Source organism: Saccopteryx bilineata, chromosome 2, assembly GCF_036850765.1.
Source record: "Saccopteryx bilineata isolate mSacBil1 chromosome 2, mSacBil1_pri_phased_curated, whole genome shotgun sequence".
Taxonomy (NCBI): domain Eukaryota; kingdom Metazoa; phylum Chordata; class Mammalia; order Chiroptera; family Emballonuridae; genus Saccopteryx; species Saccopteryx bilineata.
The window spans coordinates 233,433,880-233,446,344 of NC_089491.1; the positions used below are offsets into that span (position 1 = coordinate 233,433,880).

General features: G+C 43.2%; 1 protein-coding gene across 2 annotated transcripts in view; it reads left to right on the plus strand.

Annotated features, from left to right (window-relative positions):
- The window catches only part of LTN1 (listerin E3 ubiquitin protein ligase 1), a 57,272-nt gene that overhangs the window by 34,162 nt on the left and 10,645 nt on the right, over positions 1-12,465 (plus strand). The window contains exons 19-25 of one of the 2 annotated variants that reach the window (XM_066259585.1): positions 1-143; positions 3,570-3,705; positions 5,015-5,159; positions 6,296-6,513; positions 7,308-7,538; positions 7,877-7,951; positions 10,142-10,328. In XM_066259585.1, coding sequence (XP_066115682.1) covers positions 1-143; positions 3,570-3,705; positions 5,015-5,159; positions 6,296-6,513; positions 7,308-7,538; positions 7,877-7,951; positions 10,142-10,328 — 1,135 coding nt within the window. Of the gene's footprint in view, positions 144-3,569; positions 3,706-5,014; positions 5,160-6,295; positions 6,514-7,300; positions 7,539-7,876; positions 7,952-10,141; positions 10,329-12,465 lie in introns of both variants that reach the window. The other variant, XM_066259584.1, reaches the window with a different exon arrangement.

The window sequence follows — 12,465 nt, forward strand, 5'->3', positions numbered from 1 at the left end:
TTTTTTCCCACTAACGGAAGGTAATATGCACACCATTCAAAGTCTCTGTCCGTTTCTGTCAAAAGAAGACAAGAAAGAATTCATTGCTCAGTGTATACCTGCCCTATTGGCCTGGACCAAGGAAGATCTTTGCAGTATGAATGGTTAGTTTCTTGATAATACTCTTTTAATGTAATTATTGCTTGAGATGACAGAAGTGTCTCTTAAGATCTGAGCCTAAATCTAGCAGAGATAAATTATATCTGATATATTATGGTTTATACTTTGGCTGTGTAACAAGTTGGTAGTCAATAGGGTGAGTGTCTTTGGAGAGTGTCTGTTACCACTTTGTAGGACTGAAATGCTACAACCTTCAGGGAAATTTTCCACCCACAAATACTCTAATCATTTCTTTTTTCATCTGTAGCTTTTTGAGCTGTCTCCTCTCTCCCTAGTCAGCCAGTGGTTGAACACATAAAGGCAAAAGAAGGAATAGCCTTTGTTGTATTTTAAACTCTTTTGGACACTTTGCCATCTGTTAGTTCATCTATTAATTTAATAAATACTCTTGAACACTAGCTGTGTTTCAGTCCCTTTTGTAGAGAAGATAGGCAGTTATATCATGTAGTATCTGATGTAACCTGTGTGTGGAAGAGGCAGAAAAGGAGCTTTCCACTGTTTTGAACGTCAGTGGTGATTTTACAAGGAGAAATATTTCAGCTGAGTGTTGAAGAACTGTTTTCCATATGGCCATAGTTTGAGAAGGTACACCATATGGGAAAGAATGCGGACACTTCAGTTTAGCTTCAATTGATGGAGAAGGTTAGTGTGCCCGGGAGGATGGAGTCAGTGGTGGGAGGGAACAGAGCCTAAGGCCTAGTGTGTAGGTTGAGTTTGGACTTGAAGCTGTAGGAGCTGTTAGCCCACATTAGGTGGAAAAGTAGCACATTTGCATTAGAAAGCATACTTTGGCAGCTGTGTGAAGGATGGACGTTAGAAATGAAATTGGGAAGACGACTAGATGGGAAGCAACTAGAAGAGTCTTAATGAGAGAAAGAGCTCACATGAAGGCATATGAAAGAGAGAATGTGAAGGGGAGTTAGGACTTAGAGTTGAAGGGACTATTGGGGAGATGGAAGCACTAAGCGTTCAAATAGCAACAGGCTCTTGACTGGGTAGAGAAATGCTGTCAAATCCATGTCATGTAGGTAGTGATAAAATCTTTGAGGAATCACTTGTTCAGACACAACACCAAAGGACACGAATACAGAATTTAAAAGGTATGTGGGTGGAGGGAGACTTGAGAATAAGGACTAAAGATAAAGGGTAGCAAAGGAGAACTTTAGATAATACCCATCACCTGTGCTAAGTGCCACAGAAGGTCAAATACAATTAGAGACTGAAATGCCTGTTGGCACTGGCGCTGTTGGAGTGACTTGTGCTGAGCCAGTAGGGTGGATGGCCTGCTCTAAGTGGTGGCGAGAGGGTGGTAGGAAGAAGGTGGGAGCCGGAGACAAATGCAGGTTCAAAGGGAGCGTACATGTGGGAGGAGAAGATAGGAGATTGAGGCAGAGCAATTGGTGTAGTTCCTACTGAGCCCACGAGGGAGGGTAGAGGGTGGGCTCTCCAGCTCAGCTGACAAATGCCAGCCTATAGGTGGTGGCTTCCCTCTGAGACAAGGTAAGAGGAGGTGTGGGGTGAGTCCAGACGCAGATAGGGGAACTTTCTGACTGAGAAACTTCAGGCTCTTCAGGCCAAGTTATTTAATGAGTGGAAACTGCATTGTGCATTTTACAAAGGGTGTGGAAGTCTGAAATAATGGAAGAAGATAGTGTCAGCAAACACTAAAGGGGTTGCCATAGTGCCACCCATTCGGCTGATGTCAAAAATTGTGTTTATGGCACTAAACTGGACTATTGCAATCACTGGAGTTCAGCTATGGGATTGGGTGGGGTTTGCAATTCTGGAAGGGGAAGCAGTTGACCCAACTGTGTGGGGGATGGTAACACCTCATGGGAGTAGGTGACTTTCTGCACAGGCCATAGCAGGGACAGCAGGGAGTCAATAGGGTGGTAGTCAATAGGGAGGGGGATGGCCGAGATGGGGCTGTGCTGTCATAGACCAGAAGATGCACAGCCCTGTGGAGGCAGCCAACATGTGGGACACCGAAGGGGGGCAGGTGTTTGATATTTGACAACCACTTTTGAAACACATACTTTTAGTTATTAGAAAATCAGTTATTTCTGGTTACATGGAATGAGCAAAAGTTGATTTACAGTTGTTTGTGCGTGAGTTTATTCTTGTGTTATTATTTAATAATTATTGCATTTTCTGCCTGACCTGTGGTGGTGCAGTGGATAAAGCATCAGCCTGGATTCTGAAGTCACTGGTTCGAAACCCTGGGCTTGCCTAGTCAAGGCACATACAGGAAGCAACTACTACAACTTGACTCTTTCTGCTTCTCCCCCCCCCCCACTTTCTCTCCCTCCCCCTCTCTAAATATCAATAAATAAAATCTAAAGTAATAGTAATAATAATTGCATTTTCCATTCATACTACTGTAAACCTGCTTCTCCTGCCCCATACCTTGAGTCTCTTGTAATTTGCACAAAAGACTTAAAAAACTTCTTCTGGCCCTGGCCAGGTAGTTTGGTTGGTTGAAGCGTCATTCCAGAGCATGAAGGTTGCTGGTTCAATTCCCCAGTCAGGGCACATACAGGAGCAGTTCTATGTTCCTGTCTCTCTCTCTCTTCCTGCCTCTCTCAAAAACATTAAAAAAAAATTTTAATTACATAAAAGAACTTGCTCTGCCTTTATTATTTTTCCCCTCTGCCTCTAAAGGAAGAGGAAATACATTACACAGTTGATCCTTGAACAACATGAGTTTGACCTGAGAGGGTCCATGCAATACATGGATATTTTTCAATAAACGTGCAGTTTCCCCTATATATCCCTGACTGGGAAGCTACAGTACAGAGGGCTGTCTGTGTTCTTCTAGGGACATGAGTTCTTCTAGGGGTTTGGTGTCCACAGGGTGGGGTTGTCCTGGAACTAACTCCCCACAGATACAGAGGGATGACTGAAGTTTGGGGAGAGGCAGAAGTCATGGAGATTTCGATTGCATGGGGTTTGGCACCCCTGACCACCCCCAACTGCTGGCATGTCTCAAGAAAGTTTTGATTTTTTTTTTTTTTTTTTTTTTTTTTTTGTGACAGAGAGGGACAGATAAGGACAAACAGGAAGGGAGAGAGATGAGAAGCATCAATTCTTTGTTGCGGCACTTTAGTTGTTCATTGATTGCTTTCTCATATGTGCCTTGACCAGGGGGCTACAGCAGACCAAGTGACCCCTTGCTCAAGCCAATGACCTTGGGCTCAAGCTGGTGAGCCTTGCTCAAACCAGATGAGCCCGCGCTCAAGCTGGCAACCTCGAGATTTCGAACCTGGGTCCTCCGCATCCCAGTCCGATGCTCTATCCATTGCGCTACCACCTGGTCAGGCAAGAAAATTTTGATCTTAAAGTAGACTTTCTTTTCTATAATAGCAATACGGATTAAATTTAAAATTTTTTCATTTTTCATTTTACTTTAGGAGGTTTTGGACATCTTGCCATTTTGAATTCTTGTCTGCAAACTGGAAGCATAGATGATGGAGAGCTATTGCATGGGATACTAAAAATTTTAATATGCTGGAAGAAAGACCATGAAGATATTTTTCTTTTCAGTTGGTAGGTGATGCTTTACACTATGTTTTCCTCCCTATATAGAACCTGGACCCAGAGGATGTGTTTTATAGGCAGATCTTTGTAGAGGAATAGGATGGTAGACATTTAAGGTGCGCTTTTCTAAGTATATAAGATTTAAAATGGAATATTTTCTAGTAGAATGTCTGTAATTATACACACATATACACACACACACACACACTTTTTTTTTTTTTTTTTTTTTTTGATAAAAAGGTTTATTTAGAAAGTCACAGGCCTGGCTAGTTAATAATATCTATGTCTGTCTCCTCCCTCCCTCCCTCCCTGCCTTCCTCCCTTCATCTCCATCTCTCTTCTTTCTCCCTCTCTCCTTCTTTCTCCCTCTGTTTTTCCCTCTCTTTCTCTCTCCTTCTCTCCCTCCCTCCTCCTCTCCCCATCTCCTTTTTCTTCCTCTGGCTCTAAAAATCAATCAATAAATAAATACAATTTTTTTTATAACTTTTAGAAAGTCACAGAGGTAGAAGAAATGGGCTTTAGAAAACAAGTTACAGAGGCAAAAGAAGAGCCCTTGGAGCTTAGGAGAAAGAGAGAAAAAAGGGAAAATCCTGGTGGAAGAAGGGGAAGAGAAAGGTGGGTGTGTACTTAAGGAAGGAGAGCCTCCAGAAAGGGAGAGAGACAATATCGTTGTGGCACTTTAGTTGTTCATTGATTGTTTCTCATATGTGCCTTGACTAGGGGGTTTCAGCTGAGCCAGTGACCTTGGGCTCAAGCCAGTGACTTTGGGATCATGTTGATAATCCCATGGGCAAGGTGGCAACCCCAGGCTCAAGCTGGCAAGTCTGCACTCAAGCCAGATAAGCCCACAGTCAGGCTGGTGACCTCGGGAGTTTTGAACCTGGGACCTCAGCATCCTAGATTGACACTCCACTGTGCCACCACTCGCCAGGCTCCATATAGTTGGGTTTTTTTCCTAAGGTAGGGGGTAGATATTGAAGGCAGACTCTCACATGCGCCCTGACTGGAATCTACCTGGCAACCCCACCTGGGGCCAATATTCTAGTACTGAGCTATTTTTAGCACCTGATGCTGATATGCTCCAATGGAGCCATCCTTAGCACCCAGGGCTACTCTCAAACCAGTTGAGCCCCTGGCTGTGGGAGGGGCAGAGGAAGAGGAAGGGAGAAGCAGATGGTCACTTCTCCTGTGTGCCCTCACCAGGAATCAAACCAGGGACATCCATACTCTGGACCAACACTATCCACTTAGCCAACTGGCCAGGGCCTATATAATTCTTTAATGCATTTTTAATGCTTTGCCTTTGTCTTTATCACAGTAATCTATCTGAAGTGAGTCCAGAGATCCTGGGAGTAAACATAGAAATAATGCGGTTCCTTTCCCAGTTTCTGAAGTACTGCTCCTCTCCGCTGGCTGAGAATGAGTGGGACTTCATCATGTGCTCCATGCTCGCTTGGCTAGAGGTGAGTTCACCTGGTGTCTCCTGACCCCTGCAGGGTCTCCTTGCATGTCTAGGGACCTAGGTGCCGGAACTACTGACTTCACTGTGTTAAGTGATGACTGTACTCAGCGCTTTTGGGGTGGTCTCACGGCTGCTGTCTCATAGACTGACATGATGGAGGGTTAAAGTCTGCCAGTGTCATTCAGTGACCACGTCTTTTAGCTGCTCTTAAACTGCCCTGCCCACTGGCTCATTGTCATATATCTGCTACACAGCCCTTTCAGGTCTTATCTTCCCATGACAGCCTTTTTGAACTTTTTGTTTCTAATTATGCTTCATATGCACTGTTAGTATCTCCAGGGTGATGCTTCAGAGAGCAAGCAGATTCAGGGGAGCTTGTCCTCTTCTCATGGCCCAGAGGCTCTGCTTGCCCACCGCAGCCTGTGTGTGGTGCGGCTTAGGGAGTGAAGTTGACCTAGTTGAGCCTCAGTTTCCTTATTTTAAAATAAGTTAATAGTGCCTAATTAGTAGGGATCCTGGGAAAATTATAAATGTTTTTATTGCATTTCACTTTGTAAATGGTACTTAATATTATTTATTTTTATAGTTTTAGAAATAAGAGCATCTCAGAATAAATCGGTTGACTCTTATTTCTAGTATTTCATTTTGAAAAAAGTTATTTTGATGTAAACTATAGAAATGTCTCCTGAGCCTGACCAGGCAGTGGCACAGTGGATAGAGCATCAGACTGGGATGCGGAGGACCCAGGTTCGAGACCCCGAGGTTGCCAGCCTGAGTGCGAGCTCATCTGGTTTGAGCAAAGCTCACCAGCTTGGACCCAAGGTCGCTGGCTCGAGCAAGAGGTCACTCGGTGTGCTGAAGTCCTGCGTCAAGGCACATATGAGAAAGCAATCAATGAACAACTAAGGTGTCGCAATGAAAAACTGATGATTGATGCTTCTCATCTCTCTTCGTTCCTGTTTGTCTGTCCCTATCTATCCCTCTCTCTGTCTCTGTAAAAAAAAAAAAATGTCTCCTGAGACTATATACTTTACTGCTTTTTATTTTAAAATTTGGAGAACTAAAAGGAACTTCTGTGGGGCCTGATGTTTGATGTTGTGGTAGAGGTGTGCTCACCTGCCACTTTCTGTCCCGCAGACGGCGAGTGAGAACCGCGCACTGGGCTCGGTGCCCCTGGTGCAGCTGTTCGCCTGCGTCAGCTGTGGCCTGGCCTGCGAGCTCAGTGCCTTCTTTGACTCCGCCACCCCAGAGACCACTGGCAAGCTTCCTGCAGATCTCATCAGTGAATGGAAAGATTTCTTTTCCCAAGGCATCCACAGTTTGCTCTTACCTCTTTTGGTGACTGTCACAGGCAAGTAAAAAAGGGAGTAATATTGAGACTCATTAAAAATTACTTGTCGCCTGACCAGGCGGTGGCGCAGTGATAGAGCATCAGACTGGGATGTGGAGGACCCAGGTTCGAGACCCCAAGGTCGCCAGCTTGAGCACAGGCTCATCTGGTTTGAGCAAAGCTCACCAGCTTGGACCCAAGGTCGCTGGCTCAGGCAGGGGGTTACTCAGTCTGCTGTAGCCCCCTGGTCAAGGCACATATGAGAAAGCAATCAATGAATAACTAAGGTGTTGCAACAAAAAAAAAAACTAATGATTGATGCTTCTCATCTCTCTTCGTTCCTGTCTGTCCCTATCTATTCCTCTCTCTGACTCTCTCTCTGTTTCTGTAAAAAAAAAAAAATTAAAAAAAATTACTTGTCAAAAAATGCAAAACAATGTCTTTAGGCACAGCAGTAAAAGAGCCAGAGAGACATTCAGGTGTCTCAGAATATCACAGGCTCAGTTCATGATAAGAAGTAAAAAATGGTATGGAATTGAAGACCACTGCAATAAGAAGAGATAGCAGTCAGATATACAGGTCATTGATAGCTCAAACCTCTTTCTTTAAGAATGAGAATAGAAACCATTGAACATTCGAGATTATTTGATATTATATGTATATTTTGTTTGTGTTTTCTAGTTACAATTGGTTTAATGCTTGTCAAGTTTTTATTTCATTTTTTTTAATAACATTTGATTATCTGTGGATCAGTCAACTGTAATTCTCATTTTGTTTTGGGATATGCACGATTTTTCCTTTTTTGTCATCAGAAGAAAGCAAAGATACATCTGAAACGTCCTTTCAGAATGCAATGCTGAAGCCCATGTGTGAAACCTTAACATATATCCCAAAGGATCAGCTGTTGAATCACAGGCTCCCTGCGAGATTGGCTGCTGGCCAGAAAACAAATTTGCCGGAACATCTTCAGACTCTGCTAAATACGCTGGCCCCATTACTCCTCTTCCGAGCGCGACCAGTGCAAATTGCTGTTTATTATATGCTGTACAAGTAAGAATTCTAAATCGAAGTTATGGTGCTCTAACCAAATAGATTATATATTTAGTTCTAACTCTTGGTCATTAAAAATGTCAAAAGAAAAAAGGAAAACAAAATAAACCTGACCCATGCATTTCTAAATGACAAGGGGTGCCAAGGGTTTGATCTTTTGGTTCTGTCCTATCCATGCAGTGTTTATGTTTAGATAGTCCTGGCCGTAGGCAATTCTTTCAGAAAAATGAAAAAATATATTCATTACTAAATAAGTGTTGGTCTCTCTGTTCTTAAGCATGATTTTAACCATGGCCAATTTAAAATAAAATAATTTAAAATAATGCTCTGATATCCAGGTTGATGCCGGAATTACCACAATACGATCAGGATAATCTAAAGTCGTACGGAGATGAAGAGGAAGAGCCAGCCCTGTAAGAATTTTTAATAATTTATTATATCCTCATAATCTGTCTCACTTATAATGACTGCAGAAGACTGAGGCAACACAATAGCTCTAAATATAGGATGTACATTCACTCAACAGTTCTTTTAAAGTTATATGTAAGATATAAATGAAATACAGTATTCGCCCAAAAAGATTGTTTCTCTCTTATCTTAGTTGCTCCTAAATCATGTTTTCACAGTTGATTTTAGTCAAAAGGCCAAGAAGCAATTAAACCATATTTTCAGTTTTCTACTAGTTATTAAAGAATTCTTTTTGTCCACATGGGAGCTTTTGTGGCCAAATATCATTTGAGCACCCATTTTTTTTTGCAAAGTATTGATTAATACTGAGGGGAAAATAGAGTGTTTAGTAAGTGTTCTTTTTTGTTTTTTTTTATTATTATTTTTTTGTATTTTTCTGAAGCTGGAAACGGGAAGAGACAGTCAGACAGACTCCCGCATGCGCCCGACCGGGATCCATCTGGCACGCCCACCAGGGGGCGATGCTCTGGCCCTGGGGCGTCGCTCTGCCGTGACCAGAGCCACTCTAGCACCTGGGGCAGAGGCCAAGGAGCCATCCCCAGCGCCCGGGCCATCTCTGCTCCAATGGAGCCTTGGCTGCGGGAGGGGAAGAGAGAGACAGAGAGGAAGGGGGGTGTGGAGAAGCAAATGGGCGCTTCTCCTATGTACCCTGGCCAGGAATCGAACCCGGGTCCCCCGCACGCCAGGCCGACGCTCTACCGCTTAGCCAACCGGCCAGGGCCATGTGTTCTTTTTCTTAAGAAGCTTGCAATTCAGCATAGACGATACTTCCTGTAATAGAAGCTGGTGTATGACAGGTGCTAAGAGAAAGGATGGGTAGCACGTCATGGGAACACGCTGTTGTACACCAGGAAGGAAAGACTGTCTTGCACATGAGATATTTGTGCTGGATCTTCAGGTTAGGTAGCATGCTGGTCAGACAGGAAGACCATGCCAGTTAGGGGAGTGCCAGGTGCAAAGGCACAGAGGCATGGGTGCTCAGGCTGTGCTTGGGGATGTACAGTAGTCACCACTTACATGATTTTATTGTCTGGGACATAAGCTCTGTGAAGGCAGGTTTTTGCTTCCTGTTCTCAGTTGTATTCATGGCATCCAGAATGGTTCCTGACCTAAGCAGACTCATCAGTGGTGCCCATTTGTTGAAGGAAAGAAGAAATGAATGAGTGTGTGAAGCTGGTGGGTGGTAGAGTGACTGACGGAGTTGGGAGGGTACTTACAAATGACATTTTTTAGGATTTGGGATTATTTGATAGAAGATACAATGTCACCATCTGATTCTGGCAATAGTTTGAAGCATAAATTTTACACAGTAGCAAGCAGAAGTAGAGACCTTGCCAGAGATGATAACATGCATGGAGGCGGTGTGGGAAGTGGGACGTGGCTGAGCTGGGACTGGTGAGATGGAGGGACCGTTGCTTGGAACAGAGAAAGGCTGGTGCATGAGGTGGTGGTTGGAGGAGGACCCTCACGGACAGAAGTCTGGGGACCTGTGTGTGGGCTGGAGAAGAAGCACAGGAGAAAGGAGAGATCGGAACGCGGGGTTCCCACCAGGGTCTAACTTGCTGAGACCAAGCTCCCCTGAGAGTGTTTCTGAGCACAGCAGTTCATGAGCAAGCGGGGTTTCAGTGCCTGTGTGCGTGTTCCATGTGCTCAGAAGACGTGATCTGCCTCTGGGCCATCACGTAGTAATAAGGACCTGCTAGCACTCGGCTGCCTTCCTCGCTCCCCATCACCTGAAGGGCTGGAGTCATGGCGGCTTTTCCTTTAATCTATAAAACAAAGTTGAAATAGTTGTTTTCTAAAAGCATCTTTTCTTTAAGTGGTAACTTCTAGAGCCTGTATGTGTATATACTGTATTTCTATGTATTACATATATATATTTATGTATTTATGATCGAAAAATTTATATAATGTATTTTCATGTATAAATCATATGTGTTTATATATCTTACATCTTTCAGGTTCTGTAATTGCCATTATGTGAAATTAAGAGTCAAAGTTGAATCTGCAAAGGGAGACTTGTTTAATGGTTTTCGGAAAATAGAGAAAGATTTTTCTAATATGTTTGACGTTTCTATATGCTGTCAGTTGTAGAAGGAATAAATGATAAGATTGTGGTGTTTTATCATCCTTAGGTCCCCACCAGCAGCACTGATGTCTATTCTTAGCACTCAGGAGGACTTGCTAGAAAATGTCTTGGGCTGTGTTCCTGTTGGACAGATAGTCACGATTAAGCCGCTGAGTGACGACTTCTGCTATGTTCTGGGATACCTCCTCACCTGGAAATTAATACTTACTTTTTTCAAAGCTGCTGCTTCTCAGGTTAGTAACTATGTCACAGTTCTGTCTTAAGGAAGTTTACAGTGTTGTCTCTGGCTGTTGGGCTCAGTGAATAAATAGAGCATCAACCTGGTTTGCTAGAAGTCACAGGTTCGACCTCTAGTCATGGCATGTATGAGAAGCAATCACTGAGTACAGAACTAAATGGTCAGACAACAATGTGATGCTTCTCTCTCCCTCTCTCTCCCTTTCACTCCTTCTCATTCCCCCCTCCCCCCCAAATTTCTCTCTCCCTCCCTCTCCTTTTTCTCTCTCTCAAATCAGTGGGAAAAAATGTTTAAATGTTAGTGTATAGAGAAAGATTTATGAAATATTACCAGTGTAATTCAAAATATTATCTCTAAATGATGAAAATATCTTGTAGTAGTCATTTTGTCTGGCCTGACTGGTGGTGGCACAATGAGTAGAGCATTGACCTGGGATACTGTGGTCCCAGGTTGGGAACCCTGAAGTCGCCAGCCTGAATGTGGCATCATCTGGCTTGAGTGCAAGCCCAGCAGCTTGGTGTGGGGTAACTGATAAGATTCTGTAATCACTGGCTTGAGCCCCTCAGTCAACGCACTTATGAGGAGCAATAATCAATGAACAACTAAACTGAGGCAACTATGAGTTGATGCTTCTCATCTCTCTCCCTTCCTCTCTCTCTAAAAAATTAAAAAAGAAAAAAAATTTTGGTCAAAATTATTCTGCAGCCACCAGATATCTCTATTATCTCTTTTCTAGGAAGGAAGCCTAGAAAATAGAGTTTTTTTCTTTTAAGTGAGAGAAGGAGAAATAGATTCCCACATGCACCATGACCTGGATTCACCCAGCAAACCCCCATCTGGGGCTGATGCTCAAATCCACTGAGCTGTCCTCAGCATTGGGGCCAATGCTTGAACCAGTCAAGCCACTAGCTGCAAGAGAAGAGAGGGAGAAGGGGGAGAGGGAGGGAAAGAGAAGCAGATGGTCGCTTCTCATGTGTGCCCTGACCGGGGATTGAACCCAGGACATCCACATGCCCTGACTGGAGATTGAACCTGGGATGTCCGCATGCTGGACCTATGCTCTATCCATTGAACCACAGGGCCTTCATTTTTTGTTGTTCTTTGACACTTCAGTACTGAAAGACTTAACGTTTATCACTTCATCTTAAAGTGTATGACATTCATTTCCTCTGATTTTTCAGAATACTTTAAGTTATAGTTTTATTGCTGCAAATAGCATATATCTTGATACAAATAAGTGAACATATGGGTTTTTGCATTTGTAGCTATAAGGGGAAAATCAGTTCACAGAGGCAGCATTAATCTAGTTGAAATCACTTTATTTTGCCATAGGTCTGCCATTTATGTGACTTGAGCTAATGTTATTTATATGCTGATGATAAAATTTAAGAGTTCATGGTTGGGCTTTTACATTTGTTTCTTGAATTATTGTTGATCTCAAAAAAATCGCAGCAAATTGAGGCCTGTTTGTGTAGGAATTTTGGTCTTGTCATCATGTATTCAGAAACTTTGAAAATGGCCATGCATCATCTTTTTCATTTTATTGTAGGAATAGTCTGCATTTCATTTACATATCACAGTGAATGTAACACATTCACCTGTTGAACATTTAGGTTGTTTCCACTTTTTGGCTGTTATGAATATAATTTCTGTGAACATTCATGTATAAATTTTTGTGTGCATGTGTTTTTATTTCTTTTGTGTCATATACCTAGGAGTGGTATTGTTAGGTAATACATGTTTTTATTTATTTATTGGGGGGTAGGGAGAGAGTTGATTTTGGGGGGGAGACAGAGAGAGAGGAACAGATAGGGACAGACAGGAACGGAAAGAGATGAGAAGCATCAATTCTTTGTTGCAGCACTTTGGTTGTTCATTGATTGCTTTCTCATTGGTGCCTTGACTGCGGGGCTGCAGCAGACCGAGTAACCCATTGCTCAAGCCAGTGACCTTGGGCTCAAGCTGGTGAGCCTTGCTCAAACCAGTTAACCCCGCAATCAAGCTGGTGACCTTGGGGTCTCGAACCTGGGTCCTCCGCGTCCCAGTTCGATGCTCTATCTACTGCATCACCGCCTGGTCAGGCTGGTAATACATGTTTTTAAAAGCCCATTGAGGCCCTGGCTAGTTGGCTT